General features: G+C 39.7%; 1 protein-coding gene across 12 annotated transcripts in view; it reads right to left on the reverse strand.

Annotated features, from left to right (window-relative positions):
- The window catches only part of Ehbp1 (EH domain binding protein 1), a 255,213-nt gene that overhangs the window by 199,659 nt on the left and 35,964 nt on the right, over positions 1 to 19,590 (reverse strand). For all 12 annotated transcript variants that reach the window (XM_075944462.1, XM_075944460.1, XM_075944463.1 and 9 more), the window contains exons 4-5: positions 13,326 to 13,421; positions 6,617 to 6,670 (exon numbers count right to left, since the gene is read on the reverse strand). In XM_075944462.1, the coding sequence (XP_075800577.1) occupies positions 6,617 to 6,670; positions 13,326 to 13,421 (150 nt within the window). The remainder of the gene's footprint in view (positions 1 to 6,616; positions 6,671 to 13,325; positions 13,422 to 19,590) is intronic.

Consider the following 19,590-nt stretch of genomic DNA (forward strand, 5'->3'; position numbering starts at 1 on the left):
GAATATTCTGAGAAGTTTACAAGAGTCTTCATCAATTTTCTAGGTTAAAGGTGAGGGCTGAAAGTTATGGGACACATAAATAAAAGAAAAATTAAAATTTGAAATTATTAACTTAGAAACCTAGTTCCTTTTTCAAACTCTCTAGAAAAGAAAGGTATAAAAGAATTGTACCTTCATAGCAGTTTAGATGCTTTGTATACATTTTCTCTAATCCCCAATAACCTACAAAGTACATATCAATCCCATCACTTTATATTTGAATATGCAGACATTTTATAAAAAATAAATCACAAGGCAATGCACACCTTTAATCCCAACTCTTGGGAGGCAGAGGCAAGTGGATCTCTGTGAGCTGAAGGCCAGCCTGATCTACAGAGTGAGTAGAAGGACAGCCAGGGCTATGAAGAGGGACCCTGTTTCAAAATAACAACAACAAAATTAAATCATATTCTAGTGCCGCACAGCTTATACATGGTAGTCCTGCCTGTAAAGTTTGCTTTGTATATAAGTAGCTTTCCACTCGCAAGAAAACTCAGACCAGAAATAAAAACTAACCCCAATTTATATATAAAAAGCTTACCTTCAGGAAAGTGAATTTTGATAAGTAATAAATCCTAAAACTCTCTTTCACATTGTCTAATGAAGCCAAGTAATTAGTCCAATAATTTTCGGATCTAACATAAATATTAAAAGACTACCTTTACTAATCTAATATATAGATTTCCTCAGAGATTTAGTGCTAAGCATGGTCAATTAAAAATTCCTGTGATTCAGGAATCTCTACTTATCTTAGTGTGTATACACAGAGGTGTGTGTGGTGTGCACACATGCACACATGTGAGGACTGGGTCAACAAGTGACTTCTTCAGTCACTCTCTACTTTTGTACTGAGACATGGCCTCTCACTGAAATCCAGCACTCACTAATTTGGCCAGGCAGACTGCCCAGAGAGCTCTAGAGATCTGCTTGTCTCTACCTACCTAGCACCAGGCACATGCTGCCCACATAACTTTTTACGTTGGTGCTGGGGATCCAAGTTCAGGTCCTAGACATTCACATTTATACAGCAAGCACATTACCAAATAAACTACCCACCCGCTCCCACCCCCAAACTTTTTCACTTCTTGTCACTTAGGGAGGCAGCTACTGAATTAGGCATTCAGGTCACGGAGAAAAATGACACAGAGTTAAATCCTAACTTGCTAATTATATAACGTTTAGTAGGTTCTTCAAGCTCTGTGCATCAGTATTTCGTAAGTAGTTACAAGTCTGACTCACAGTTTACTGCAACGAGGAAATGAGAAGTGTGCACAAATCATTCCACACAGCACTTGGTACACTGCAAGTTCCCAACAGACTTGAAAGGGTGATAGATTTGAGACTTCTTTGTTTTATTGGGTATTTAATATCTAGTAAAGGTTTACTCTAATAGCTAGGAATGGTGGCTTATGTCTGTAATTTCAGCATGCAGGAAGATGAGACAGGAGGATTGCCATGAGTCAAACACCAGACTGAGATATAGATTAACAAACTATTTCAAAAACTAAAAGCAACAACAACAAAAGAGAAACCACTCTCAGTGTTCTTACTCTGAGACCTCATAAAGCCTCAAAATGTCTTCAAATTCAGAAAAAAAAAATTAGTTTCTTTTTCTGATACCACCTTTCAGAATCAAGAAAATGTATTAACTGACTTGCAAACAAAATCCATATTTTACAAGAGAATTTAGCACTTTCCTCCAGTACATCTTTTACATGAAATGTTTACGCGATTTAAATTGTAAGCTCATGCATCAGACTGTAATACGCCTCTATAACTTATCTACAGGAGTAGCATTTTCTCCAGTCGAGTCAATTCTAACACTGACCACTAAGGGGAGCTAGAACTCAGGAAAAGATTTATGCAGCATTGACACATTTTCCTACCATCTTACAAAACTTATTTAATCAGCTTTTTACTAAAATACATTTTAATTAGTTAATAAGACTCATTAGCATACTATACATTTGTTTAATATCTGTTTCTTTTGATCACACTAAGTGATCACTTTAGACAATGGAATGGTTGAGGAAGACATCTTCTACCTGATTAAAAGGCCACTTTAGTTCCAGAGGCATGCTCCATGAATACTTCCTGCTTGACAAGTGGATGAACCCTTGCCCATGTGTTAATTTCAATGATATATATTTGGACAATATTAAGTAAAGTAAACTTACTAACTTTGGTTTAAAAGAAAGTATTTAATCTCCTAGGTGGTTATGCAGATAAAGCCTCTGAGCTTGGCTTGGTTAACGTGTGTGTACAGTTAACGTGTGTATACGGTGGAGTCCCTCTAAAAATGATCTGACTGAAGAGAGAGCTGACAATTAAAGGGAAAATACTGATAACAAAAGACTGTTCAATACCTACTGATGGATTTCATTCATGGTTTATATGGAGTTTAGTTTTGCTAGGTTTTTTTCTAAACATAACTAACACCCACAATGTAACATTAGTGAATTTTAATTTATTTTAAATTAAACAAAGACACCAGATATGTATTATAAATCCAAAATACTTCTCAATGTAAAGTTTTTTCAATCTCTTACAGGTGTATGTAGGATCTGACTCTAGTTGGACTGTGATTGTTAACTCACATTTTTTTTTCCAAGACAGGGTTTCTCTGTGTAGCCCTGGCTGTCCCAGAACTGGCTCTGTAGACCAGGCTGGCCTCCATCCGCTTCTACCCCGAGTACTGGGATTAACAACCACTGCCCAGCTTTAACTCTTTGTAAAATTCTTTCTAAAGCATAAAATCATCTTTCAGACTATTTCACTGTCTACAAAGTACCTAGTTATATAGTTACCTAACAGACCAGCAGCATCTAAGGCCTTAGAGAAATTCAAAACCTCATTTATGAAAACAGAATTGGAAATGAGTGTGTCAGAAACTAACCTACCAATTACACTGGCATAGGCACACTTCAAAAACAGTGGTTTTATCCAGGTGGTGGTGGCGTACGCCTTTGATCCCACATTTGGGAGGCAGAGGCAGGTGGATCTCTGAGTTCAAGGCCAGCCTGGTCTACAGACTGAGTTCCAGAGCAGCCAGGGCTACTCAGAGAAACCCTGTTTTGAAAACCAATCAAAAACAAAGGGATGATAGAAAATAAGATGATCCACATAAACGAAGTAGCCACTGCCCAAGAGTTCACCTGTGCCGGTATGATGTTCATATATGATCTAACTGCCATTTCCTTCAGTACGGTTAAAGGATGCTACTAATGTAACTCTTCTCTTAACAAGAACTTCAGTAGCACTTTAACGGTTCACTGGCTTAACTGTAACCACTGATTCGCTGACTCCTTCACTAATGCTGCACTGGGAAGCTGCTCTGCCATAGTAAGATGATAGCATAGTGGTTACAGAGGTACGTAGAATAAAGGGCTCCTGTGTTAGTTACTTAACCAACAACAGTCCCTGCGAGTGGTTCATAAAGTGGACCTGGACTTTCCAGAGCCTGTGACAAGGGTTAACACACTTGGATGGAGTTAAAACATTTGCACAGGTAAAGGAGAAAAAGAAAGCAATTCTCAAAATCTGTTTTTGACTCTTATTTAAAATCGTCTTGAAAACTGAATCAGAAGATCTGCCTAATTCTAACCACTTGCCGGTGAGAGCATACAGCACTTGCCCTGTTTTGTTCCAGGTTTAGTTTTACACAACATTCCTTGGCACTGGGTGGTTCATAATTTATGATGGCTGTCCTCATTTAGAATAGTTAAAGTAGAACATTCTTGGGCTGGAAAGATGGTTCAGCAGATAAGGTGTCTGCTGCTCAAGTACTGCCCGGCCCGTAGTTCTGACCCACAGCACCCAAGCAAATGCTCCATATAATCCCAGCACTGGGAAGCAGAGACAGAGGTTCTGAGCAAACTGGCTAGTGAGACCAGCTCAAACTGCGAACTCGAAGTTCAAGTGAGAGACCCTGCCTCAAAAATATAAGGTAGAGAGCGGTTGAAGACACACAACATCAACCTCTGGCCTCCACACAATGCATGCACGTGTACATGAACCTGAATACACACATGTACCCACACACGTAACCACGCATACACACATGGGAACAAAACAACAGTGTATCTCGCGTAGCAATGGATTAAAAATGCTTCAGTCACAATGTATTTCCATTCCTTTCTTAAGCATTAAGAATTTAGTAATCTCACAAGACTTCTAAAGTCTAGTAACTGTGTACCTGATAATGTACACTCAATTGACCTTTTTCTCTTTAATCTTTTAAAAATAAACACATCATAGTGATTAACAGTAGATCAAAACTCATAATTGCTTGTGTGTGTGTGTGAGCATGTGTGTCTGCATGCACATGTGTTTAAGAAACTTTTTCTAATTCTTTTTGGGTGTGTGCATGTGCACTTGTGTCTTAGAGACTCTCTTCTAGTTCTGAGTGCGTGTTCATGGTGGAGCATGTGCACTTGTGTCTTAGAGACTCTCTTCTAGTTCTGAGTGTGTGTTCATGGTGGAGCATGTGCACTTGTGTCTTAGAGACTCTCTTCTAGTTCTGAGTGTGTGTTCATGGTGGAGCATGTGCACTTGTGTCTTAGAGACTCTCTTCTAGTTCTGAGTGTGTGTTCATGGTGGAGCATGTGCACTTGTGTCTTAGAGACTCTCTTCTAGTTCTGAGTGTGTGTTCATGGTGGAGCATGTGCACTTGTGTCTTAGAGACTCTCTTCTAGTTCTGAGTGTGTGTTCATGGTGGAGCACGTGCAGTGAATAAACACAGGCAAGCACAACCTGTGAACATGCGCATGGAGGACAGAGGAATGGCTCACTGTTAGAGGAGCTCTTTGAACCACATTGCCAGGGTATATACACGATGATGTATTGACACAATAAAAATTAATTCCTATAGGTATTTCAGTTGAAAATCTTTATCTTATAAGATAAATGATAAGAATAATTGAACAAAACCTATATGATTTAATTGAATTTTGTAAATTTAACATATTTGGAGAGAAGGAAAGCCAGCCACCCTAATTTTTTGTTCTTTTCTTCCATGTTCATTCCCTCTCCTGAGTGATTTCTAGAATTTTCAGCTATTTTAATAATAGGTAAGTGGGGAAAAATATGTTTCTGGACGTAAACTTATTATATATTAAAAGGTTACAAAAATAGATATCCCAATACAGAAAGATAGTCTAATACATACCTTTATTTTGCATTCGATTTAAAGTTTACCATTTTAAGATTTTATATGTACCGCTGTCGATCTTTAAAATACCTTTTGCAGTCAATGTCATATAGTTTTCCTTTTAAAAAAAAAATCTCGAGCCTTTTTGCACATTAGTATATAACCTAATTTTCAGGAATATGGAACTACTGTTTCTTAATCCTAAGGCTGAATAGTAAGAACACCTTCCTACACAAACATAAAGCTGGTTTTAACACGCCTCTACCGTTAAACAGTTTAGGTTCACGCGTGTAGATGAGCCATGAGCAACAGAAGGTCATCCACTGGGAAGACCTCCATCTGATACGAGCACGAGAGCTTTCGAGTCTAACTTCAAAGTCCAAGTTCGTTTTGTTTTTCCTCCAAGTATAATTTATGTTCAAATCCGTCCCTGCAAAAACACCCCAGCCGCTGACGCACATGAGACGTTAACGTGCTGGCAGAGCTTCGTATCGGCTGTGAGCTCCCCACTGTGTTTGTACCTGGTCCTGAGTTTGCTCCCACACTTCCCAACACTTTAACTAGAAATGGTCCAAGGCACTGCTGGGAAAAGCTTAAGTTTCCTTTAACACTGGATACAAAGTAAAGTCAAGCACAGAAGAAAAGACCGTGACACAAAGACTGCCGTAAGCAGGTTCCACGTAAGCCTTAGGGTTTTAGGACGCAGCCGAGGACAAGATACCACCAATAGTTAAGACGGATATTCACAGAGACGTCCTCAAGCCTCCCAACACAAACTCTCAAGCTGAGGAGTTCATTCGGAAACTTGCCCTTGAACAGAGGACTTGTAACTGGGACAACTAGGCCTTCAAATCAAGTCATCTGTGTGTCCGTGTGTGCGCATGTGCACATGCATGTTCATTCAGAGGACATCCGGTCCCTGCAGCTAGAGTTATAGGCATTTGTTACAGCACCTGATGTGTGAACCCCACTCCAGTCTTCTGAGAGAACATCAAGTACTTTTAATCAATGAGTCATCTCTCCAACCCTTAGAAGTCTAGACTTTTAATCATTATTATTGTCATTGCCTATTCTCTCTAGTTCTTAGGTAGAAAGCATTTATTTAACACCACTGTATACCTGCTAGCCTCTTGGATTCCATACTATGAAGGCATTTACTATATAAGAAATACCATGCTAGCTGATGAAAAGATAAAGAAAGCAAGTGAATGACTTTGCCTTCAGGCCCACACAGAATACATCGTGTAAACACAGTTTGTCATTAAAGACTTTTTACAGTTTATCATCAATATTTTATAAGCAATTGTTATTGATAAAAACTTTTAAAATCTACAAATTCCCTATTAAGTTTTCAGAAAGCGACATTTCTCCCATCACAAACTACTCATGCAGTGGGGTAAAAAAGCATGGATTCTGTCACTAACTTACATTCTCAATGACAAATGTCCACTCTTTGTCTTCAAATTCTTCTGCATGAGGATCCTGCAACAAAAGCAAAATTTCGAGAAGTGAAAAACACTCTCACTAGGCCAGTTGATACAATCAAGAAAACACAAGTAAACTTGTTTGTTGCTTTACTAACATTTGAAAAGGAAGGAGCAAAATAACATCTTTAAAGAAAACTGAGTAATTTCTCTAAAATAATCATATTTTATATTAAGAAATTCTTTTCCTTTTGTGGATACATCTCTCCCAGTGCTGCATCTATGACAAGACAAAGACACATGATCACAGACAGACAACTCTGTGAGTCAACAAGTATTTCAGTGACTAAATGCTCACACAAAGTTCTTCTACAACTTTTAGTATTTGAAACTCTGTGTTCTGACACAGAGATTATGTGAACCCCTGGAATTTCTAAGTATTCCAAGGGATTTCATAATCAGACAGAACAGCCAGTCAACATGAGCTGTTGACAATCCTCTTCCCACTTCTCCTGTTAGGACCTGAGGAATCTAGGGGTGAGGGATCCTGCCACCACAGGCAGCGCTGTTTTGTACGTGAGGCACACTTTTGCAAGCATTTAGCTGACAAATACTAAAAACTACCCTAGCAATTGCAGAAGTCACCTATGGACTCATGCATACTTGCTCTGTATTTAAAGACATAGTCCGTACTCTCCTAGGAATAAGTGTATTATAAACTAAATCAAAGTCCTCACTGGAAATGAGAAAATAACACATTCCATCTTGCAGAAACAAACAAGGAAAGCGTCACGATAGAGAAAATAGCCAGACGCAGCAGAACTGTGTGCGGTTTTCACACATATGAGAAGTAAAGGCAACAGAGTGCACAGAGAACAAGGCAGAACGTGAATCCTCTGCTTCCTGGCCGCCAGGGATGCAAGTGAGCAAGGCTCCTGCCCCAGGTCCTCCCGGCCACAACATACAATGTCTCCTTCAAGTTGCTTCTGTTAGAGTATTTTCTCACAGCAAAAGGAAAGGTAACTAAGACACGGGGTAAGAAAAATAGCAATATTGTCACTTTTAAGCTGTAAATTCTTGATACAGAAACTGGTATTCCTTCAAATCCATTTCAAAGTGATCAAAATTTTACAAGAAAAAATAATTCAATAACTTTAAAAAGAGAAAGTAGTGGGCTCATAATCTGTTTATAGTCAATATATTCAAGTTCAAGTCTGGTGTGAGGGGTAGATATTCACATTCCATGTTGAGATATACACAGTCCAATGGTGTATATCTCCAATTCAGTGGAGCGGACTGTCTTAAGACACATCCACATGGAGATGGACGCTGCTATCTCTGTACAGGGTCTCAGGCTCCACCTGCTCCTCACTGGGAAGAATCTTGTTCATAATTATAATCTTCTGTTGCTAAGGTCTCAAGGTAAAGGGGCTACAACAGTATTTCAGTTCATTTACCTTTCACCCACAGATTAATCTTCAGGCCAAACTCTAACCATGTTAGCATGACTCAAATTTCCTTTAGTCCCTTACAACACATGTGATATGTAGCACAAATAATAAAGACCCAGAGACAGATATTGGGGTTCAACCTGAAGATCAGAAAAGCAAAGCAATCAAGCCACTAGAAAGCTCTTACCTCTATGAAATCTTCAGACTGAAAGAGAGCAAGTTCCTGTCTCATCCTGCCTTATATTCCTCTCTAGTGCTGGAATTAAAGGTGTACACCACCACCACCCAGCCTCTACGGATAACTAGTCTGGCTGCTGGGGTTAAAGGTGTGTGCCACCACTGCCGGGCCTGTATGGCTGACTAGTGTGGCTGTTTTGCATTCTGATCTCCAGGCAAGCTTTATTTATTAAAAATATAAATGAAATATCACTACAGTGATAATCCCAGACTTCGACCAGGCCTATGCCCAGCTCCAGTGACTGTAAAGACTGGAAGGGCTTTTTATATTGAATTAGGACACAAACAGTACTACTCGGAGACTAAGTAACAACATGACAACGCCGAGGAGAGGAGAGCCGTCCTGCCATCGTCCTGCCTGTCGGTTTTCATCTTTATTGTTTTTAGAAATACAGCACAACTGGTATCAGAGACACAGCATTGAACACTCACTGTGCCCAGGTAATGTGGAACTCATGAGACAGGTACTCGGTACAAATGTGAGCGCTACATTGGAGTTCCAGATCACCTGACTTACCTCCAGCCTCAAGAAACATGCATGGCACACAGCAGCCTTTGAGAATATTGGATAAATTAATTCATGAATAAATGATACATCAATAAACATATTTAACAGTGCCTTCACATAGTGATATACTTCACTGCTTAAAGCAAATAAAACATTATGAGACACAGATGAAGTAGTATACCTAAAACAATTTTTAAGGAATTATTTCATTAGGGCAAAGAAATAATTTGATAGGAAACTTCAGTAAGTGATGTGAAAGCAACAACAATATTCATTTCTCAGGCACTTTAAAGTGGATGTCTACAGAATTATTTTATTATGGACCAGACAAAACATCTGTAATTAATCAAGCCTTCTTTATTTACCTCTAACTGTTGTCAACTTTCTTATCTCTTCCCTTCTGAAACTCTAATACATTTTAAAATTTTTTACTAGCCATATCTATTTTCAATTTAGTTGAAATTTCAAAACCAGGCATTAATCTAAAGAAATCAACTTCTGGTTAAATTACAGAGGTGAAACACACTGATAACTTTCTTAAAATGTATTTCTCAAGTACTTGTCAGGGAGATGCCTCGGCAGTTGAAAGCACTAGTTGCTCTTCCAAGGGACCCAGGTTCGAATCCCAACAGCCATGAGGCAGCTCAGAATCATCTGTAGCTTAAGGTCCAGAGGATCCAACACCCTCTTCTGTCCTCAGCACCAGCCACACACACGGTGCAGACATACATGCAGGCAAACACCACATCTATAAGGGTTTTTTTTTTTAATTTAGGGGTTCTGGAGAGGTTTCTCCACAATTAGGAAGGAGCACTGGGTATTGCTCTTCCAGAGGACCTAGGTAACATCCTTGGTGCCCACCTGGTACCTCAGACCATGGAACTCCAGCCAGGGAGTCATGCCATCCACAGGCAGCACACACATGGGGTACACAAGACGTGCAAGGTAGACACCCATACCGACAAAAATAAATTTTTACAAAATAAATAATTCAAAAAGTATTTCTCTGTGAATTACTTGTGTGAATATCTTAGAACATTTACAATTTCAAAATCACGTCAACTGTGAAACTAGAAAGGAGGGGAAAGTATGAGAAAATTTTTTGCTTGAATATTTAAGAGCTATTCAAAAACAAGATCCGAAACTTACCATGAAAGAATGAAGTTGTTGCATTTTTTTATTTTTTTCTATCAGAATTCTGGGTGATGTGGAAGATAAATGACCTACTGAAAATACTCATTTAAATACTGGAAAAGGTTACAAGGTTGCCCCAACAATATAACCGAGTAGAAAATGCTGCAGACTAGGAAGGAGGCATGTTCCCTACATCTTAATGCTCAAAGGCATGAATGCTGACGGAGAAGCAAATCCCACACAGCATGGAAAACCACCCTTAACTCCTGATCTTCCCAGCAACAATTTTAACTGCTACTTTCAACTCAGACTCTTTCTGAAAATGGCTATAAACTATGCTTCAACTTCATTCCAATCCCCTGTTCTCTACCATTAAAAATAAATGTGAAACACTGCATAACTTTGTCTGCTCATTTGTGCTAACCAATATAAGCAGACCAAATAAGAAATTTACTTGATGAGACTGCTTAACAGTCTTTCTCAAGCGTATCAGAGAGCTTGCACCTGTAGTAAATATTCATAACCTATTACTACAGAGTAGGCAATTCAGTATAGACCAATGGTTCTCAACTTCCTAATGCTGTGACCCTTTAATACAGTTCTTCATGGGGTGGTGACTCCCAACCATAAAATTATTTTGTTGCTACTTCATAACTGTAATTATGCTACAGATATGAATCATAACTTAACTATCTGATATGCATAATATCTGATATGTGACCCCCCCCCAAGGGGGTCATGACCCACAGGTAAGAACTGTTCTGGACTAGAGGAAAGAATTGGGTTAACTCAAGGTATTTGGGAACGTTAACCTCCCTACTGGTCCTAGCTCCCTTATCAGTAAAATGGAAATATTGATAGAACCTTGGAGCTACGTCGAGAACAAACTGATGTGGGCAGAGACTCAAGAAGTATTGTTCTTAACTACCATGCTTAGGGTATCATTCCAGCAGGAGAGTTATGGAAGAGAAGGGTTTCGTAGCAGCCTCTGAGGACAGCCACTAGAAAGGCAACAGACTGGCCTAGGGGAAAAGATGAACAGAAAAGCAGCTACCACTTCCTCTCTTAATTTTTCCTAAGCAAAGAGATGATGGTGATGATGGTGTTACCACCAACAATATATGTGTGTGATATATATGGCAAGCACAATGAAGTGTGTGTGTGCGTGTATGTATGTATATATGTGTGTGTGTGTATATATGTGTGTGTGTGTGTGTGTGTGTGCGTGCGTGCGTGTGTGTGTGTGTGTATCAGCGAGTGGGAGGCAGAGTTAATCTACCTAGATTTCTTTGACTTCCACACAAGCTAGGGCTACACACACACACACACACACACACACAGTCTTTTCTCCTTCAAGCTGTTTCTCTTAGGTGTCTGTCACAGCTATAAGAGCGGTCTAACACAAGAATTCATATCCTTGGTCACTTGGTCACAACATCAAAAGCACTCTCTTACACTGGCTTCACATTCTGAGCTCTACTTAGTTGTCCGAGAGCATCTAATGGATATCTCCTCCTTCTAATACTCTGTAAAAACAATTTTAAAATGATTCATTCAGAGAAGTAATGCTGTGAGTGTGTGTGAGTGTGTGTGTGTGTATGTGCATGTGTGTGTTCCTAAATATCGAACCTAGGGAGTCAAGCATCCTAAACAAGCACTCTATTACCGAGCTGCATCACCACATCCCTTTTCAGTTTCCTAGCCACCCATTCCATCTCACACACCCATGGTCACACACCCACGGTCACACACCCACCGTCACACACCCATCTTCACACACCCTCTTTTACTCCCTCACCTCCCCGTGTCCCCACAAATTTTGGGGACTGGTCCCACTTAGCCCAAGGGTAGACACAATACATAGCAGAACATGTCTTTGAAGAGACAGCACAGGCAGTATAGGCATGCTGCACCATGCCAAGCCTCTCTGCTCTCTATTTTGAGACAGGGTCTTAATTTACCCTGGCCTTGAACTCACCCTGTGGCTTAACCCTTGATGCTGTGATCTTCTCTGTCAAGCCCCCTGTGCCATCAGCTTTGGCAAGCACTTGTTTTCTGATTCTACCACTTCCCAAAGGCTAATAATAGGCCATACTTTGCTCCCACTATTTCTTGAGAGCAGAAAAGTTGGTTAGTAAATTGGTCCTTAATTATCATAAGTGTTGAATATTTTATGATATTTAAAGAAATAAGGCAAATATCAAGAAAAAACACATAAAAGACAGGCAAACAGTATATGTCTGTATTTTTATCTGTACTTTAAAAGAGTATATTGCTTTCAAGTTATAATTTTCATAAATATCAATGTTTAAAATATTTTAACTAGTGGGTTTGGTGGCACATGTCTTTACTCTCAGGAGAGGCTGAGTTCAGCAGATTTCTGTGGATTTGAGGCCAGCAAGAATAGGTTCCAGGCTAGACAGAGCTACCTAGTAAGACCCTGTCTCAGTATATATGGACCTACATACATACATATATGCATATTTGCATAATTATATACACACATATATTACATATTTGTTTAGTATATGTGTATGGATATGTATATTTACTGTTACAATTGATTTTGACCAAAAAGTCAAGAAGCAATTGACTTTTAAATACATCATGTTGTAGAATATTAGTTTAAGATATGTTACATTGATTTATGCTGTGGAATTTAATGATGCAAAGATTTGTTGCATTATTTTATGTTGAATTTGCTTAACTCTGTAAAGCTGTGTTGCTCTGCCTACCCCAAATACCTGGTTGGTCTAATAAAGAGCTAGGCAGAAGAAGGACAGGTGGAAATGCCAGGCAGAGAAAATAAACAGAAGGGAGAAAAGGAGAAGGAGAGAAAGACGCCAGGTGCCAGAAACCCACACAGCCAGCCATGGAGTAAGAAGGGAAGAGAGATAAATAGAATAAGACAGACGGGATAATTTATGAAAAGGTAGTTACAAGCCAAGCTAAGGTTGGGCATTCATAAATAAGAATAAGTCTCCATGTATTTATTTGGGAGCTGGTGGCAGGCACTCAAAGAGTTAAAAAACAACAACAACAACCACAATACCATGCTGCATTAATACCAATATTTACTGAATACTGATTTTAAAGTAAATTGTTATCAAACAAAGCCAACAAAATGAGGAGCAGAATAGACTTCACGAACTTCAGCTTTGCACAGGAAAAGCACTTGAAAGATTCCTGTGAGTAGACTACAAGGAAAAGTAGGCCCAGGGGCCTTATGGATCTAAAAGTCTGCGGTGCCTTTACAGTGTACAAACTTCCTCGTTGGAAATGACACCATCAGGTAAGCAGATGCATTCAATAATCGTGTGATAATCATATACAGAAGCACATACAGATGCAACTATAAACAATCTACACACAAAAGAACTTACCTTAAAAAGAGTCACAGTGATCTCAATGTTTTCAGGAACAGGCCAAACAACCACACCACGGTATGGATTTTTTATTCCCGGTTGCCAGCTGTGAGCCTACCAGAATAAAAATGAAAGCTTCAATTATGAAGTGTGGAAAATGCGAGGTTAACAATCTACAAAAGTATATTACCTTATTTAGCTATCCACTAACGACAATAGTCTCCCTCAGACCAAAATCACTAGTCAAAATAAAAGCAAACATCAAAACAAAACAAAACATTTTAAGCATTAGCTTGGGTCAGAATAGCTCAAACAAATGAAAGCTAAAGGTCTATAAGCAGACCCACGTATACCCCACCACACAAAAGCTAGAGGTCTATAAGCAGACCCTCGTATACCCCACCACACAAACATGCAGGTACGCTACAAGAAATGACAGAAAAATAGGACAGCTCATGTCCTTAAAGGCTGCTATTTCTGATTACGGAAAACTTTAACAAGGAGCAATATTTAAGATTATTTTTGTGATTGAGAAGTTTGAGGCAAATTTATTCCTTAAAAGGAAAATCTCAAGTCTGAAGAAACGGTTGAGTGATTAAGAGCGCAGGCTGTTCTTCCAGAGGACCTGCGTTCAAGTCCCAAGACCCACATGGTGGCTCACAACCATCTGTAACTCCAGTTCCAGGGAATCCAACATCCTCTTCTGATCTTCATGGGCACCAGGACTTAAGCGGTGTATGATATACACGCAGACAGAACAACCATATGCATAAAAGTTGAAGAAAAAAAGAAATTTCAGGAAAATCTAGCAGGGAGCAGCCATGCATGAGTGGTCCCAGCAACTCAGGAGGCCGAGAGCTCCAGAAAAAGGAGGAGGGGAGGGTATTTAAGTTCATTTCCCCTACACTGCAATGCTTCTTATTTAGGACACGTGAAAGCAAACTCTAGCTTTTCCAGTCATTGTTTCTAGTTCTTGTGATATGGGAGGTGTCTTACTTATAAACCTTGATTATCCAAATTCCCTTGGAAACTTCACCACCCCGACTTTAAAGTTCATCACCAGATCTCCCTTGTGCGTTATTAACCAAAGTTGAGCTGAAGAGAGATGTCATGCCAGGCAGGGCTAGTGAGTTTTCATCTTTACATGCTGCAAAACTCTGGATGTGTCGGAAGAAGATAACAAAAGCTATGTGTCAGTCCACAAACTAAGATCCGAGTGTGCCAAACTCATCGCACGTGTGGAAGGAACCTTCCTAAAGGTGGAAACTACTCATTCCCCATTCTGGGTCACTGGGCCACAGAGCTGGGAAAGATTTCCTGCTTTGGTGGAGGGGGGTTATGGTGTAAGTAGTAACAGAGGCACAAATTATTCAGATTACCTAAGCAGTATGTTATGTGGAGCACAAATGTCAGAAATAAAGCAGAGAACAAGGATACAGGGGTCAGAAGAACATAGCTTTTCCCAGAGCAGTCAGAGGTGGCTTCGTGGAAGCAGTGACATGAGGGAAGGATGAAGAAATGAGATCTACAAGTACAGGAAAAAGCCTTCTGAGGGTGGGACAACGCTGGCACCAAAGCACATCAAGTTTATAACAAGGTAACATGTCTGGAGCAGAGTGGCCAGGGAGTGTCGCTGGCAACAATCGAGGCCCAGCCTGGGAAGGCCCTAGTAGGCCTCTCAGATTCTCACTGGAAGGTTTAAAACAGAGGAATTCTGATCTAAGCTGTGTTTAAGTTGACTCTTTTAGCCAATGAATCCACAACAGACTTTGTAATAGAGGAAACAGCTATGAACAGTAGGAGGCCACTGCAATAGAGGAGAGCTGAGGGGGACTTGACCAGGGGTGGTAAAAAGGTGGCAGAGTAGCCACATTCTGGTACACTGTTTCATTTTACAGATCGTGACCAAGATCTGCTGTTTATGTAGGAGAGAACTAAAGTAACTAGAGGTGAGTGAGGTAAAGCTGTTTTGTTCTTGAGGAACTAGAAGAAACTGCTGCTAATGTATATGAGGCAAGGCCAAGCTCAGCTCAGTTTTATACACATCAAATCTCAGTCACCTATTAGATACACTAGTTCAGGTCTTCAAACAGGAGCTCAATCAAGTATTGTTACAATTTGGGAATTATTAGCATACAGATATTACTTAAATCTTTAGAATGGATATGATCCTAGGAGAGTGAGAACAGACAAAGAATAAGAAATCTGGGTTGGGATGTAGTTCAGTGATGGACCGCTTTCCTGGCATGCATCTGGCATGCAAACCTGGGGGTTGGGAGGGTAGTCTGCACTGAGACCTTGGGTACAACATGAACAAGACAAGGAAATGAAACAAAAGAGGCAAAGGTGTGTCAGGAGAGTAAAGAAAACCCAGGAGCATGAGGTGCCTGAGCCACGCTGTAAAGAGAAGGGCCCACAGCTGGTAGCAGGTGACAGCATAAAGCCGAGAAAAGACCACGGGATTCAACAAAGGAGAGCTGCTAACATCCAAACAAGCAGCTTCAACGCTGCAGTCCAGGGGGAAAGTCAGATTGGAATGAGCTCAGAGAGAAAGGGAAGAGAGAAACTACTTCACATGAGAACACAATTACTTTGAGGGAAAGAAACAAGTTACCCACAGCTGAGAAAATAACATCTGAAGACAATCTGTAAAGACAAAAAATGCACTTATGCTAACGGGAAATAACCAGTTAAGAGGGAAACCGTGATGATGCAGAAGAGGACTGGCCTCAGACACAAGGAGACAGCTGGGGGTTTTGTTGCTCTTTGTTTTCCAGCAGCAAAGGCCACTTTCTCATAATAACAGTACATGAGTACAGACACAAAGACAGACGTGCGAGGGGGCGGAGTCTCACGGCACAGGACCTGCATTTATACTCCAGAACCCATTTACAACTGGCAGGTGTGCTTGTGTGCAGCTGTAACCCAGAGCTGGGGGAGGCTCACGGGGCAAAGAATGAAAAGTCTAATACAGGTACCTAATGATGATTTTGGTGATTAGACAGACAGATAGATAAAATTATGCAGAGCCATCAAAACTGTAAGTTATGAGATACAGATAGGCTGGGCAGTGGTGGTGCACGCCTTTTATCCCAGCTCTTGGAAGGCACAGGCAGGTGGATCTCTGTGTGAGTTCAAGGCCAGTCTGAGGTCAGCTAAGGATGTTACACAGAGAAACCCTGTCTTCAAAAACCAGAGAGGGAGGGGAGGGGAGGAGGGAGGGAGGGAGGGAGGGAGGGAGGGAGGGAGGGAGGGAGGGAGGGAGGGAAACAGAAAGAGAGACAAAGAGAAACAACACATCATTGATAAATATCTAAGAACCCTGGTCAGTTTTCATGCAGGATTAGCAGATTATATAAAAGAATTTCCCTAGAAAGTGATTGCATAGAGACACGTGTAGAAGTAGTCACCGCCTTAGCACAGTTAGCAAGCTTTACCCTACGAATGATAACTACAATTATCATCATTTGCCAGCATCCTAATACAGCTAAGCAACTAGGACACATTATTCAGATCTCTGTATACAGTTTTTCTTTCTTACTTTTTGGATCATATATATTAATACCATTTGATATCTGCCAAAGGCAGGCCTGGGAAAAATGTAACACTACTTAATTGAGGATACTCTGATGGTAGTACTGAATATGAACTTGCCACAGCTTAGAATGGGAATAGTCTCAATTAAGGAAGTATCTTGATTAGGCTGGCCTGAAAGCATGTCTGTAGGGGATTTCTCTCAGCTGTTCACTGACCCAGCACACTGTGGGCAGCACATTCCCTAGGCTTGGCCCTAAACTGTGCAACGGAGAAGCTTGGTAAGCAACAAGCAAGCAAGTAAAGCAGAGTAGGTTCAGCCATTTCTCTCTGTTCTAGACTCTGCATGTGTTGTGACTGGCTATGTGTACTTATGCCTTGATTTCCCCCTATGATGAACTGTAACTTTGAATAGCAAGCTAAAACAAACCTTTCCTCTCTTAAGATGCATTTTGCCAGGATATTTTAGTATAGTAACAGAAATAAAACTTGGACAGGTACGAACTCTATAAAATACACTGACTGCTTTCCAATTATTTCACGCCACACTTACCTAAAAGATTGGTACTTTCTATATATAACCAAAGTGTTCCAGTGAGGGCTAGTGGAAGGCTAAGTAGGTAAGGTGCATCCATGCAAGGGTGTGGACCTGAGAGCTCAGCAAGCCAGGGCCTATGGAAACGCTCAATGGATGTGGCACCTGCCTGGACTCCCAGAACCCGAGAGGAGATCCCTGGAGCAGGCCAGCTAGCTAGGCTAGCCCAGTCAGCAAGCTCTGGATTCGAGAGACCCTGCCTCAATATATAAGGTGGCCTCCTTATATAGGTGCACATACGTGCAACCACACACCTACAAACATGCACACACATGCAGCAAAGAGTTTCACTAAAATTTCCAATTTTATACTTCATTAACTTATATTTTACAAATTTTAAAAGTGCATCTACCGTGTTTCATATGTCACCTATTAAGCAATTTGACTGTGCTGACAAAACCTCCCTCAGGTAAAGCTCCCCAGTGTATCCTCCTGACAGGAAGGGGACACATGTGGAAAACTCCATCATGAAGCAAGGCTACGGAAGGTGATGGTGCAGGTTTCCCTTTGGTATTCTTACACCTCTGTGCAAAGTTCAAATCCTAGTTAGAAAGCGGGAGTTTCAACAGCAAAACATAAAATGCCATGTTCCGGTTTATCACAACTGCCCGGATGCTATGGTCACATATACTGAAAACTGATTTATGTATGCCTTTACAAATCAATTACAGCTTGACAAAGTCTGTGATATAAATGTCATTGCTTGAGAAAGGAGAAAAGCTTCATATTGTGTTAATTGCCCATACTAATTATTTTAATCAAAATGAATCTGCAATGAGCTCTTTAAATAGTTAGCTATAAAATATACATGTACCAACAGAAAATGAGCAATTAACTGGGAATTAAACTTTAAATTAAAAAGGCAAATGTGCCCAATTATTTACTGTCTAATTTAACTGTCAGTATAATATCTGAGTGTCAGTTTTAAACTTCCTTATTTAGCTATTATGTATAATTTATAAAACATTTCCATAAATGTACAGGACATATATACATATAATATATATACATATATATGTTATAAGCTTAACTCTGTCAGTTCTCATAAACTGTTATATACCTCTAATATTCCAAGAAAAAGACAGGAATTCTAAAGTACAGTAACATCTGAAAGCGGGATTCCACTGATGCTCAATTCTTTACATAGATGATGCAGTGTGTGCATATGACCTGTGCACTTGTTCCCATGTATTTTAAATCAAGACATTTACAAATGCCCACTGCAATGGGGGGCAGTGTAATAACTACTTGCTATCCCATATTGTTTAGGAAATAATGAGGGGAAGTTTTGCATATGTTCAAGACTGACAATTTTTGGAGACAGGTTTCACAAAGCCCAGACTGACCTTGAACATCTGATTCTCCAGTCTCCACCTCCCAGGTACTGAGATTACAGATGGCCCCACCACACCCGGCTCATTCACAATTTTCCCCAAATATTTTCAGTCCATAGTAGGTTGAATCCACATATATGAAACTCCTAAATACAGAGCTGACTGTCTATAAAGGAGGTCTTGAAGAACATTAAAACTAAGAAATAAATAGAATAAAAAGTAATTTCTTATAAAATATACTGGTTTCTGAGAAAATTAATCTGTATTTCATTACCTAGATTCAAACAATAACTGATACCATGAGAAAGAATCTTTCCTTCATAAAAACTACTTAATTTCAAATAAGCCATTAAATAACAAAGTATATTCGGTATCAAAATGAGTATTTTCTGAACTAAGTTACCACCTAATTTATTGTATTTCATAATATCACTCTTACTTTTGGCAAGTTCTTAAGTTAAAAGGTACCCGTCCTATCACCCAGAGCTGCATCCCCACAGCCAAGAGAAACAGAAAATACTTGAGCAATAATGATTCTAGCTGTTAACACTGACAAGGGTGAAAAAATACATAATTGGGGGCTGAGTAATTAATCAACTTGCAGTATATTCACATTGTGGTATACTATCTAGCAAAAAAATAAAATAAAGCAAGAGCATGAACACGTCTCAAAAACATGATGCTGAGCAAAGGAAACCACACATAAAATAGTATATTATATTAAAACTGTATATAGTACAATTAAAAATATACAGTGCTATAAAAATACTATTTTAGCATTTTTATATGAAATTCAAAAATAGGTAAAATTAGTCTTTAC

Source organism: Microtus pennsylvanicus, chromosome 12 (assembly GCF_037038515.1).
Source record: "Microtus pennsylvanicus isolate mMicPen1 chromosome 12, mMicPen1.hap1, whole genome shotgun sequence".
NCBI lineage: Eukaryota > Metazoa > Chordata > Mammalia > Rodentia > Cricetidae > Microtus > Microtus pennsylvanicus.